Here is a 14,885-nt window from a genome sequence, read left to right as displayed (position 1 = left end):
TTTCTTTCCTTTCCTATGTGAGACTCATGATTTTCACTACTTTTAATAACATTTTCAAGTGAACATATTAAATGCAAATTTCTTATTAACTCAATACTATTTTTCCAACACCTTCAACCACCAAGCATCACCAGACCCACCAATTACTAGTAGCAATTAAAACCCATCTATCACCATCACAGAACAGATCTTTGGATGAGAGAAAGAAAACTCATCCACCATTTGTGTGAGAGAGAACCCATTTAACATATGTGCAAGGGACTAAAGAGAGAGAGAATAAACATATGAGAGAGAGAGAGAGAGAGAGAGAGAGAGAGAGAGAGAGAGAATCTTTAATTATACTGGAGAGAGAGATCTGAGAGAATAAAAAAAATATTTTTATAACTAGTAGCAAGACTCAAGTCTCAAGTCTCGATGGTTGTGGTGAGTAGGTGTACAAAGTTAAATTTTTTTGTTAATTTATTGAGACTGATGTGTGGGTTTTTAGTTAAAATTTTAATATTACATTATTTTAACTAGTTTGATGTGAATGCTCTAAGCACGTATGGAAAAGGAGTTCTTAGTTTGACAAGTGTTTCTGCACATTGATTAACTTCACATTAGATATTGCTCTATTTGCTTCCTGAATAAAGGTTCCAAGAAGCACATATTTATTATTAAAATGATTAGAATAGTTACATACAAAATATGTTGTTCCCACAACTTGAACTCATACCCTCCTCTTGTTTGATGTTTCCCCAAACACTTATTAATATTTGAGGAGATACCAACTCGTCCAAATAAGGATAAATTTGGAGAGAAACCCTTCAAACTCCTCCTATATTCATCTTAACTGCTCTTGAGCCAAAACCATACAAGTACAAGTTGTGTTAAAATAATTGTGACGAGTAATACTAATAATAATAAAAAATAAAACTTTTTTCTTTCTATTTGAAATTAATTTAACCTTTACATAGGATTTACACAGAACTTAGATTATTAATCCACTTAAATGGATGGATCACAAGGAATTCATATTGGCGGAATTCTTTGTTTGATTGAAGTGGATATTGGTGGCTATCTTAAACTCTAAAGTTCTAGAAGACGAGGAAAGAAGATGGGTATAGCCTATTGGTGACTCTTGCCCATCAATATTATATTCAGGACCACTTGATAATCTGTCTGCGAATGCTAAGGAGCTATTTGGATTTTGTGTTTCCATCACCCATAACTCTGTTTCCATCACCCATAACTCAAAATATGTAGGTCCCACGACTAAGAAGTGTGTTTAGCATTATTTTCAGTTTTTGTTTCCATCACTTAGTTCTCTGATTTTTGAGTGATGAGTTATGGAAACTGAAAACACATTTTAGGTGTTTTCAAGTTATGGAAACAGAGTTATGATAACAGAGTTATGATGGCATTTTGGTAATTAAACACTCATATATGGGACCCACTAGTCTTGTCAAGTCAGCTTTCCCTTTTTTCTCCCACCGGTTACTCTCTCTTTTCTTTCTTTTATTTTTTTTTTTCATTTTTCTTTCTTTCTCTCTTCTTCTTTATCTGTTCTTCTTCAGAGCAAAAAGCTCATACTCACCGACCACTCACACGTTGTTCTTTCTTTTTTGTTCTTTTTGTTCTTCTCCCACTGGCCACTCACACTCTGACCATCAGCGTTGATCTTCAATCACACAGCAAAAAGCTCCACCACACACTCGTTCTCCTCATTGCTGCTATCGTACTCGTTCTTCGATCTGGTCGGAGCATCGAAATTGGCATCCATAGCAATGGTGGATCTCCGTTGGAAACGATTGGAAACAATTCGATCTAGAAGCTCGTTCTTCAATCTGGAAGCTCTATTGTCGGCACTGGAAACAGCTCCGTTGGAAACGATTCTATTAAGGTCTTGCTATTTCTAGATAGTTTTTTTTTTTTTGATTTGTTGGTGTATGGAGTTTTTGTGAATGGAGTTTAGGATACTGTGAATGGAGTTTTTGTGACTGTGGTGTATGGAGTCTTTGGTAAACTATGAATGGAGTTTTTGTGTTAAACTGTGACTGTGGTGACGGCAAAAAGAAATGAGCAGTGAAGAAAATGGCGGGAAATGAGGGTGAGGCAGATAGGCTAACAGTAGTCTAACCAATTGCTCAGGTATGGGTCTCACAAAAAGTAAAAAAATTTGAGTGATGAAAAGCTGAAAATATGTGCAAAACGGGTGGATTTAGGAAATTGAGGTATTTTGAAGGATGAGTGATATATAAAATTAAAAAAAAAAAAAAAACCAAACAGCCCCTATAAGATTTCTGTGCATTATATGTTTATAGACAGTGTTGGCTTGGCTTTGTCAACTTTGAGACTCCTCTTTTCTGTGCATTATCTTTTTGTCTGTTTTCAATGTGTTTGTTCCCATTTTTGTCTGGTATCCTTTTTCCAATGTTTGAATCAGACTATAAGATTTCTGCCAGATATATATATATATATATATATTTCTTTTTTTTTTCTTTTAAATCAGACTGTTTTTGAGTTTGGAAGGGCATTGGAAATTTGAGGGCAAAGGACCAAAGGGTCACAGTCTGCTTACAACTATGCATGCGTGTGCACAGATGTTTCCTCCAAAGTCTTTCCACTCCCATCATCGCTTTCGGACTTTTTATGAGCTACTTTTGCATTTGCACCCTGCATGTTTTAATAGATTGTTGTTTGTAGGAGCTCAATGCCTCAATTCTTGGTTTATTTCAATATTTTGTTCCTGGTTTTTGAGCTACAGATCCATTATGCCAATTGCCTATACATTTTTCCTTGTTGTGCATGGTTTCTTTACAATAAATCAGAAAGAGGAAAGCAGGGGACAAAAAAGGGAAACAAACAAGTTTGTTAAAGAAAGCGTCAGAGCCATCATAGGAGTGAAAAATAGTTGATAGTTCAGAAGAGCAGGATAGATTTTAGATTTTCCATGATTACTATTGTCTAGAAAGGATTCAATATTAGTACATAACTGATAACCCACACAGGTACATATGATCTCTTTGTATGGAACGAGATTGTAATTCATGTTGATGAATCAATTCACAGTGTAATTCCATCCATCAGGAGTCCCCCCAATAATGCTTTCATGCTATATGTAGGATTTCTTTTCTACACTCATGCTATAGGACTTCCACACTTGAAGAACTGAAACATGCATTGATGAAGCAAAAGTTCGTTAGTTGTTATGAGTTCGTCCAGATAGGGTCGGGCACACTCCTGCGTCATGACGGAAGTAAGAGCTCACTAAAATGGTCACCGATGTGGTGCCTGTCACAATGTCTCCGATGCCAAAGTCAGTACAAATGAATATTTATAACAATCAATCAGAATAACTCAGTATATCTTGTGACCATGTGTATGTACCTCGTGGTGGCGACGTGAGGGCTTTATATATGTTACTCTGGATTCTAGCCGTTGAGGTGTTAATGCTTTTCTTGGTAACGCTTACTGCCGAATAATAAGATTTGATATGTTCTCAACGGTCCGTTTGGCTGGCACCGTAACCGCTCGGGATATTAATAGCGGTATTGAATGATTCTGACATCCTCGTCAGTAATGTGGACATTTAATTAGGCTCGCCCTTGAGAGTGCTCTTGTCTGTCTTATTGAGATCGTCTGTGATTGATTTCGTTAGTCCCATCATGCATGTTTTCACTTACCATAAGATATCGTCTTTACACAAGCACAACTGCACAAAGCCATAAGCAAACATTGGATTTGAATCTTAAAAGTAATTTCAGTAAACCAAATTCAGATCAAATATAAGAAAAGTCGGAACTTTGAAATGGCCACCAAATCCCTCTCAATTTCCCAGAAAAACAAAAAACATTTTTGTTGGGACTCGCTCATAATTGAGACTTTCAAAAATGAAATAAGCACAGGTGTCAAACTAAGCAACACGCGGCACCCAATGGACCTTACAGAAAGAGTGAGGTATAGCGAAAATTACTGTCAATTTAAAGGCTTTGATGACCAACGTGACAAAATGGTCACCTTCAACCAAGTTGCATAAGACATCAACACGTATAATCAACTCCCACCACCACCACTCACCCTGAATTGGAAAGAACACTTCTCCAATAAGAGAAAATATGAGTCTTCTTTCCCAGCCAAAACCCATCTCTTCAATGCCATTTCTTTGTGCAAGTCTCTTAATTTTGTTATACTTCTCAACCCCATTTGCCTTTGGTGACGATGACACACCCTCAGCTTACGAAGTTCTTCAAGATTATGACTTTCCAATCGGCATTCTTCCTAAAGGTGTAACTGGCTACGAATTAGACAAAGAAACCGGAGAGTTCTCAGCCTACTTGAATGAAACTTGTAGCTTCGCAATTGAAAATTCATATGAGCTCAAGTACAAGTCCACCATAAAGGGTGTGATATCCAAAGACAGGCTCAAGAATTTGGAGGGTGTGAGTGTTAAGGTACTTTTGTTTTGGCTCAATATTGTGGAAGTGGTTCGTGATGGTGATGAACTCCAGTTCTCTGTTGGGATTGCTTCTGCTGACTTCACAGTTGATAATTTTGAGGAGTGTCCCCAGTGTGGGTGTGGATTTGATTGTAACAAATTCAATGCTTTTCTGTCCGCTTCTTAGGTGGGACAATTAATTGTATTAAGGAGCAACTGATTGCCACTTTTTTTTTTTTAATATTTTATTTCAATGCCTAATTGCCACTTGAAGGCTATTAGATGGGTCTTAAGTTTAAGTGCGGCTTCCTTGAGTTTTCTATTATCTTTCTTTAGTTGATAAAGACTCTGGACTCCCTTGAGGTTTTTAGTTATTTTATATTTTTTAAATAATAGGATAGTAACAAAGGGAAGTGGGATATGGGAGATTGGAACTTTAGGGGTTGTTTGGTTTACTCTTAACTCAAAACTCAATTCTCAATTCTCATTTTTTATCACTCAAACTCAATTTTCATAATTCATATCTTTATCTCTACTTTTTCCTTAACTCCATCTTATTTTTGTTTGGTTTCAAATCTAAGTGAGCTTAACTCAAAATTTTGACAAAGTGGTGGAGTTCATGTACTGTGTAGATCAAAACGGTAACATGTCTCTCTCCTCCATCTCTTTCATTTGTTTCCCTCTCCTCTTTCATGAAGCCTTAAACATTGAAACCCTGTCCTCCCATTTCAGCCTCTACCACCTCCAACAACCCACAAATTGCAATTCTCAAAAACCCAACCCACCGCCATTGTTTTGCATCCACCACCGTATAAATCACCAAAAATCAAACGCATCCACCATAGCAGATCCACCAACACCTTCAACATCATAGCAAATTCTTTTACATATATATAATGAAAATAAAAATAAAAAGAAATACCAGAAAAAATTACCCCACAAAATCCACAACTCCAAGCTCAAAAAGCACACCATAAACCAATTAAAACGCAAATATCGAAGCCCTTTGCCATCATCTCATGAAGAAAAAGAAAGATTGAAGAAGAATAATAAGAAGCCGAGAAAAGAAACTAGAGTGAAGAAGAAAGAAAGAAAAGAAAAAAGAGAAGAAGATGAAAGAACCCAGTCGTGAAGAAGAACAAAAAAAAAAGGATAAGAAAAAGAGAAGTAGCTAAAAGAACCCAACTTGAAGAAGAAAAGAAAGAAAGAAATGAAAAAAGAGGAGAGGGAGAGAAGAAATCTTAGTATGGTAGAGAGAAAAAGTGAAGAAGAAAAAGATGTTTGAGCACATGTGTGGTCTTGAGTGTCTGACCGTAAGTCTCATAATCATCAAATATTTACAAAAATACCTAATATCTCAATTTTTAATTTTTGAAAATAACAAAATAAAGTGTGTAAAAATACGTATAATGTTGTTTAAAAACTGAAAACATGTGTTTAAATACATGTACCAAATGGATCCTTGTTTCTATTTTCCATCATCCAAACTCAAATTTTTGAGTGATGGAAACAAACATCCAAAACCAAGCCAAACACTGCATCATTTGTAGGACCCACAAGTTTTGAATGATGGATCATGAAAACAGTGATATCACTCAGTTTTCATGCTATCCAAACAAGCTTTTAATTTCTTTGATAGAAATACAAGGTCAATTACAAATCTTTGGGTTGGGTTTTTTTTTTTTTTTTGTTATATATATGTTTAGTTAATAAAAGACCATTAGAGAGAGCATACAAAATAAATATGACGTTTTACTGCGAAAAACTTGTTAGAAATATATTAGCTCAATGTAACAGGTTCAAGCTCAATCTTTCTATGTGTACAATTGAAGTCTCCTATTTATATTAGAAATCTATTAACCATAGTTAATGTATGCTTTCATTTCTGCATCTATATTAGTATATTTAATTGGTAAAGTCTCTGATAGTTGTATAAAACTGATTGGTGTCTTGGTCTGATGATAAAAAGCTGTCATCAGAAGCGGACGCCATAGATTGAAGCTCTCTCAACAAAAAAAAAAAAAAAAAAAAAAAAATATATATATATATATATATATATATATATATATATATATATATATATATATATATATATCAATACTAATATTTACAAAACTATGAAGATTTGCCGAAATTTATAGGGGCAACATATAAGCATGTGCACCTACTCTTCTGTTAAAGGCTTTAGAGCTCACTTTTCCGTTAAAAAAAATACAAAATAAAAAAAGGAAAAAATAGAGGCCTAGAGCTCATGAGTCATGAGAGGGTTTTTTTTTTTTGAGAGACGACAGAGGGAATGAGGTGCCTGACTTGGCTTGAACGAAGACACCTGTGTCACGTGTTTTCAAGGCTGGTGGTAGAAAATTAGTAATTGTGTCGACTAATTAATAATTATCCAGTGCTGTGAGAAAAATGTTACCGTTTTTATCTTCTCTCATGTAATAAGCATGGTTTAATAGGTAAAATAACAATATAGGATACTCCTTATTCTTGGGGGGAAAAAAAAACAACTTTTGAGGATGTGGATCCTGTTTAGGATAATATCCTTGATGGATTATTTTGGATTGGTGAATTTCCAAGCCTTTTATAATTCTTCTTTATGATTGTTAATTTGTTTCCATGGAAATTATTTCCAAAAATAAATTTACCCTTGAAATGGTAATTAATTATTGAATTCTTCCAAAAAAAATCTATATTTAATAGTATATTTCAATTCTTCGAACAAAAAAATTAACCTTTAAATAGGATTATTATTAGTATTATTTAACTAAGGTAAAGAGGTCATAAGAAAATTATAAATTAATCCAATAAATTTTTTAAAACTTCAAAAAAGAAAAACTTTCTAATAACCCCTTTTGTTTGGACTCACACATAATGCAGGGCTCAACTAACCCCTTAACTAATAATCAGTCTTTCAAATGATTAACATAGAAGAGCAATTATTCAACTATATAGTTGAATAATGTTAAGAGTCTAATAATTCAACTACCATCTACTAACTCAATTAGTACATTTTGAGCATCCAAGAGAGACGTCTAGGAGTTCAAATCTCCTCCTCTCCAATCATACTAAGCACATTATAAAAATTAAAAGTTAAATAATGATTTAGTTCTATATTCCACTTTTATATATCATCTGTTGGTGTTTTGATCCAATTGTAATTACCATGAAGTGAACATAGGTTATAAAAATATTAAATGCACATAACAGTATATAAAAGGAATATCCTTCCATTTATCCAAATTTCTTTTCCATCTTTAGCTCTTGCACGAACTATATATGTCTCCCTAACCTAAACCTCCTACTCGTACTACCAGCCTCAACACATACCAAACAGTCAAACTCCATCTTACACCTTGAGTTTCAACACAAGAAAAAAAAAAATGGTTTCCATCCTCCAATCAAAACCCATGTCTCCAATGGCTATTCTCTGCCTAATCCTCTTCTTTCTCATCTCTTTGTCAACCCCATCTGCCTCCCTCAAAGACTCATTGACTGCATACGAAGTTCTTGAAGAATATGACTTCCCAGTTGGTCTTCTTCCCAAAGGCGTCTTAGGCTATGAACTCGACAGTTCCACAGGTAAATTCTCAGCGTATTTGAATGGTACTTGTACTTTCACCATTGACTCTTATGAGTTGAAGTACAAGTCCACCATAACGGGTATAATAGCCAAAGACAAGCTCTCAAGCTTAAGTGGTATCACAGTTAAGGTGCTATTCTTCTGGCTCAGCATTGTGAAAGTTACTCGTGAAGATGATGAACTAGCATTCTCTGTGGGGATCGCATCAGCGGATTTTCCAGTCAGTAATTTCACTGAGAGCCCAACTTGTGGATGTGGTTTTGATTGTGTCACTGCTGGGAATGGAAGGAAGATTAAGCTCAATAATCTTGTGTCCTCCTCTTAGTTAATCAAGTGAGCTTGATCACCTTCATTACCAGTAACCATTAGGGCAATAATCCAAAAAATGTGGTTTTGTGTTAATGTACTGTATTATTATGATATAATTATCTTTGATATCTGAAATGGCTGTTTTCTTCGCAAGTTAGAATTGTTGCATCTAACTGAGTTTGTGACTCGTGAGATGCGACCAACGTTTGCTCAGCTAACTGTGTTAGCTGAATTGTTGGTGTAAGTAAAAGCACTTTGACTTGCTGATTATAAACCGCAAAGCGCAAATGGTACATTCGTTTTTAGTAAATTAAAATTTGACTTTTAAGTTTGGAATTATTTTTATTTTGAGAAATGTCCAAATATTTTCATAATAAATTTAAAGTAGTACTTTATTTCATTGTTACTTGCTATTACTGGTAGATAAGAAAATAATTTTAGTAGTAGCTTCATATTTAAACTAGTAATAATTTGCAACTTAAATTTGTTATGAAAATATTGTCAAAAATGTTATGGGCATAACACTTCTTTTTTAAATTAGTTTTTTAAATTAAAGACTTTTTACCATTCAATAATTTTAGTCCATAAAATTTGATTATGTTTTTTTAAAATGGTCATTCAATCAATTTTCGTAACTAATCCGACAATTAAAAAAAAAAAAAACTAATCCGACAGTTAAGTGCCAACAAAACATTGACTTATCCCTTTTTATTTCTACCTTACTTTCTTTAAAGAATATTTAAGGCGTAAATGCTCTTTTAGTCCTTACATTTTGGAGTTCTTTTTATTTTGATCCCTACATTTTATTTTTACTATTTTTAGCCCCTAAACCAATTAACGCGTGACATTTAAGTCCTTATTGTCACCCAACTAACAGAAAATGCTGACGTGGCTAACGACACAGTAAAATAATAATTAAAAATCTATTTTGGCATTAAAAAATTGCCACGTCAACATTTAAATTAATTTTAATTAAATAAAAAAATTAAAAACAAAATTAATCTTGTGCTCTGTTTCTTAAAAAAAAAAAACTTGTGCTCTCGAATTTCGTGCCCAAATCAAAGTTCTCGAATATCGTCTTTAACAAAAAGAAAAAAAAAAAAAACCCAACTTTACTTTACAACTATACATGATTGGTCTATAATTTTCAAGTTTCTTTTCACAAACTGTGATTTGCTGAAAGATGTGAGTTACAAAGCTTGGAAGATGGGTCGGACCGACCCGAGAAAGATTGTGTTCTCAGCGAAAATGGGTTTGGCTTTGACTCTGATTTCGCTGCTAATTTTCTTGAAAGAACTGGTCAAAGACCTTAGCGGATACCCTGTCTGGGCTATTCTTACTGTTGTTGTGGTCTTTGAGTTCAATATAGCTACGCCGCTTTCTCCTATTTTTTTCCTTAAAATAAAATAATTCAGTTTGTCTAAATCTAAAAATTAGTACTTTTCTTTTCTTTTCTTTCTTTGCATGTGGGTCTTAAATTTTTTTTTTTAGTGAATGTGGTTGAATCAGCTTAAGTGGTCAAATCTCTTGTGTTTGGGTTCGGAGAAAGCAAAGCGAAGCGAAGAGAGAGAGAGCGGCGTAGCTTTTCCGACAGAATCTCGGTCCGGTTCCGTCTCGGTGGAAGGGAGCTTGTTGGTGGGTGCTGGGTTTGACTAGGTTCGTTGGTTGGGATTGCAGGGTTTGTTGTTGTTGTTGGTCTGATCGGTGTGGGTTTGTTGTTGTTGGTTAGGGTGTGGTTTGTTGTTGTTGGTTTGGTGTGGTTCGATCTGATCTATTTTGTTATTGTTGATATTCGTGTTCTTGATTCTGGGTTTGTTGTTCTTTGATGTTCATCTTCTTGATTCTAGGTTTGATGTTCATGTTCTTGATTCTGGGATTGTTGTTATTGATGTTCATGTTCAATTTTTTGTTTTTAATTTTTTTTTATTTAATTAAAATTAATTTAAACGCTAACGTGGTAATTTTTTAATGCCAAAATAGATTTTTTAATTATTATTTTACTGTGCCGTTAGCCATGTCAGCATTTTCGGTTAGTTGGGTGATAGTAAGGACTTAAATGTCACGCGTTAATTGGTTTAGGGACCAAAAGGGGTAAAAAAAATGTAGGGAACAAAATAGAAAAAGCCCCAAAACGTAGGAACTAAAAAGTGCATTTACGCCAATATTTTATTATTTTTTCTAGAGATGTGATTGTGAAAGCAAATTTTATATATTTCGAAAATAAGGTTGCATGTAGGGGCAAATGGGCCGCTTGGCAAGAAATTGCATTCTAAACTTCTAATCAAAGGATTTGATAATTGAAACTCTCTAAGTCTTTTTTTGGGGGGGGGGGGGGGGGTAAAAAAAAAGGGTAGAGGGGGGGCAACAAGTGTAGCTTCCCTATCTTAGCGTGATCATAGTAGCATCCTACTCGCTCTCGGACAAGACCCCATTCTCCTAGTCTGTGAAAAACTCACTTATTATTCTTTAAACCGTTTGGAATAGAGATGGGATATAAGAAACACTAACACACAGCTAATTGTTAAGAGTTGAACCCAAGCCCTAAAAATTCTTAAGTCTTGACCATAACAATTAGCCCAGTACAAGGATTAAAATTATAAATCCTAAACTCTCCAAAGTCCAACCTAAGCTAAACTCATTTTACGATGGCTTTAGCCTGTTATACACAGACTCACTTATACATAGTGATGGAACTATACTTGGAACCAAATTTTTTCAAAATATTTTTTAGTAAATATATGTATTAATTTTTAGAAATTTGTTTCAATAAATTTGCACTTTAACCCCTCAACAATATTATTGATCTTTTTAAAGGCTATAAAAAAAATTTATTAATCTAAAATCTGAAATAAATTTAACAAGTTCAACTACAAAATTTACCAATAACAAACTTAAGCCCAAACAACACCCCAAAAGAAACCTACTGCAAGACACAAACAAAAAAAAAAAAAAAATTCCTAAGCCAATTCTAACTAATCTAAGTGAACATCCACACACATCTGACAACACACAAGACACCCAAAAATAAAAGTAAAAATAAAAGACACAACTTTCTAAATTGAAAAGTGTTATGTCCACACTATTTTCACCACAAATCACATGCAGTAAGTTGTTATTCTTTCTAATTTAATCCATAACTTAAATTACTTTTTTGCCAACTCATAACAACCAATAATAACTTACCACTTACGATTTGTTATGAAAATGTTTTTGTTAAAATATTGTAGACATGACATTTCTCTTCTAAATGAATGCACATTTGGAGTTTTAAAAAAAATTATTTATATTTTTACCCCTGCTAACTCCAAGTCGTGACTCCGTCCCTACTTACACACATAAACATGACTTTTGGGCTTTAGCCTTTAGGCTTTGGTTGAAATCTACTCATTTCGTTTCCTATTTATTTAAAGACCTGTTCCATTAAAAGGAAAGAAAAGAAAAAACTATACTCATATTCTGCTCGAAATCATGTTGAATCATTTAAAATTATGAGACATATCTTTTAGTTTATTGGAATCGAAATCATATAACCCAAAATGGAAATTCAGCACTATAAATTTCCTACATAAGTCTTACTCTTGTACCATCTGGTGAAATTATTAAGTTGAATGATAAAATGAATTACTCCATAAGCAATGCTCATTCTTATACATGAATGATGGTTTTCACCACGAATTTAATTAATAAAATCCACTATTATGTAAGAGAAAGTAGCATTAATCCCAAAGTATTGAATAATTACTATCGTACATATAACTCATATTCATACATGAGAGGAAGGATGGTCCCCCCCCCCCCCCCACTTAGAAAATGATCATCTTCATCTCACTAGAGATGCATACAGTTCATTTCATAATTCATAAATGTATATAAACTATCACGTCATTTAAAATTTTAAATAATGTGGGTCATGCGATATATATAGTATGCACACATGTATTATGATATAATAATCCGAAGGTGGTTTTGTGTTAATATACTATGTACGTATTAGGGGTGGCAAAATTGGACACGACCCACGAACCCAACACAACATGACACGAAATTAGCAGGTTTTAGGTTAAGGCTTAATGAGTTCGTGTCATATTTGGATTGACATGACATACACGTTTATTTGGGTTAATGTTCAACATATAGAACTCATTTGACCCGTCTAACCCGTTTAATTAAATAATATTTTTCTAATATACCTTTCAAACTCTAGGTATATAAACTTATTAGTTGTTGTAATTTATTTTCTTTGATATATTATGATTGATTATTTGTGATATTGGGATATGCTTTAGTTTTGAATAATTATTTGTGATGCAGTTACTTGCTAGTTCTGATTTTTATATTAAAAATATTTGTTTGTTTGTTTGTTTGTTTTTTCATAAATTTTATTTTTCATTTTGATAAAATCTGATAAATAAGTTGACTCAACTGGCCCGTTTAATAAATGAGTTGTGTTAGAGTTGAGGAATCTTGGCCCGTTTAATAAATATGTCAGGTTAGTATTGACCTATATAGTCGAATACTCATGAGTTGACACAATACGAATTGACACGTGAACACGAATTGCTATCCATAGTACGTATTTAATTATGATATTGATGATGCCGAAAAAAATCACCAGTGAGTTGCAAGCACTCTCCGAGTCGAATCAACACCTGCAAAGAGAAAAAAAAGAGACCTAAAAGAGAGCACCGGTATGGTGCCGGCCAAAAACCCTCCGAAGGTCAAGTTAGAATTTTCTTTCAACCCTAAAGTGCCAGAGTTGAGTTAAATGCGCATACCTTCACATCTAGGGTTTCGGGGTATTTATATTGGGTGGAATCGCCTTTCTTTTAGGATACAACTTCCCTCTCAAGTTCCTCTCCATATAGGAGTCTTCTCAAACGTGTGTCGCAAGAAGTCCAAGTGTGCACGCTTGCGTGGGGATAAAGCAAAAGTTGATTTAAAACATATCAAATGACATACAACCTGGAATCTTCAATTAATTCATACATGACGGATACTCAGCCAAATTTAACCGTCATGGTCGCGTCACCTACGGTGTCGATCCGTCTTCATGCTCTCCGTCCCCTCGAGCTCTATGGGAATACCCATCTAATATTTTTATCCCCTTCAGTTGCCCCCTTCAGTCCTTGGATCCGTCTTTGAAACCTGACGGATTCATGGAGTGACTAAAAGCAATGCATTGAGAGGGGACGGTCTTAGTATACCATAACGGATGACACGTGGCCTGCATTTCTGACGAAGAACACGTGGTCCTTGTGGATTGGCTGTTTCCCCAAAACGAGGCGTCGCTTCGTATCCCGCGCCCTTTGTTCTATAAAAGCCAGACATTTCTCCCTTCATTTTCTCTTCCTATCAAAAAATTTGTGAGCAGAGCGCAACCGTCATAGCTATAGTGCCTTCCTGTCGTTCAGCAGATCTATTCGTCGTTCCTCGTTAGAAGCCATCTCGATCCGATATGTATTCCAAACCTTTCTCCGTCTTTCTTTAATTTCATTGTTTCACATATATGCGCTTTCTTTAGATCCGTCGGTGTCTTAGGTTATACCGTCATAAATGTAGGTAATGTCTAGTGCGTCAAGTAACCAGTCGTTTGTCCGCGAGGGGGCGGGCTAAGATGAAAGGTTCCCGTCAGGTCCAAGAGATCCTGACATTTCAAGTGAAGAGAGGAATCCGTCCAGTACCTCTTCTTCCCTTGATGCTGATCTGGAGACGGAAAGTTCAGAGTCGTCCAGTAGTAGCTTAGACGGTGTGGATCCCCCTGTCCAATCAGTGATTGGCCCAGATGGCCTTAGAGAGTTCGTCATGCTGCCTCTTTGGACGGTAAATGATTTTAGGTCGTCTATGACTGAATCTCATCTTAACACACTTAGGACCAAGTATCAAATACCAGACAACATCCGTCTACGTCTTCCAGACAAATCCGAAAAATGTTACTATAGAGGGGTAGACGGTGTTGGGATCTACGAGTAAGCCTTAAAGGCAGGGCTCAGATTTCCCTTAAGTTCTCTCCACCGTCGTCTTCTTCAGTACCTTGGCCTGTCCGTCACCCAAATCTCCCCAAACGCCTGGAGGGTGTTCATTGGGGTAGAAGTTTTATATGGAGCAATGTCTGACGGTGGAAGAATTCTTCCACTGTTATCGTCCAACAGAGATCGTCAAGTCAAAGGGGATGTATAGCTTTGCCGCTAGAAGCCCATTGTTGAGGCTCATCAGTGATACTCCAGACTCAAATAGAGACTGGAAGAGTCGTTACTTCTTTTTGGAAGGGGACGAATGGATGTGTCGTCCAGGGGATAGTACTTACATACCCGTCGACACAACATGGGGCATAATGCCTCCGTCGAGTATGCATTCCTTTTGTTTCCGTCCAGTTTATCTTTAAAAGTTAGTTTACTCTTTAAAATCTAACCGTCTTTTGCTGTAGCTCGAGACCGTCCTCAAGTTGACTTGGAGCAGTGGAGTTTTTTGGAGAAAATTTTTAACAAGACAAAACTGCAGGAAAGGACTTGGGCTCAACTCGTCACCCTTGATACTCTATATTGGTATTGTGACGGACCCGAACCTTCATTCGCTGCC

The 14,885-nt window shown here is 35.3% G+C and overlaps 2 protein-coding genes across 2 annotated transcripts; both read left to right on the top strand.

The window, feature by feature from the left end:
• Positions 1–4,097: 4,097 nt before the first annotated feature.
• Positions 4,098–4,604, top strand: LOC142612303 (uncharacterized protein At5g01610-like). Its single transcript, XM_075784413.1, has one exon. It carries the CDS (start codon positions 4,098–4,100, stop codon positions 4,602–4,604), a length of 507 nt encoding a protein of 168 aa, XP_075640528.1.
• A 3,232-nt stretch (positions 4,605–7,836) lies between these two features.
• LOC142612301 (uncharacterized protein At5g01610-like) lies at positions 7,837–8,325 on the top strand. The gene has a single exon (XM_075784412.1). The coding sequence runs from the start codon at positions 7,837–7,839 to the stop codon at positions 8,323–8,325; it is 489 nt and encodes a 162-aa protein (XP_075640527.1).
• Positions 8,326–14,885: the final 6,560 nt, after the last annotated feature.

The sequence above is a fragment of the Castanea sativa genome, chromosome 10 (genome assembly GCF_040712315.1).
Source record: "Castanea sativa cultivar Marrone di Chiusa Pesio chromosome 10, ASM4071231v1".
NCBI lineage: Eukaryota > Viridiplantae > Streptophyta > Magnoliopsida > Fagales > Fagaceae > Castanea > Castanea sativa.
Note: the sequence above shows the minus strand (reverse complement) of the source record. Positions and strands in the feature narration are given on the sequence as shown.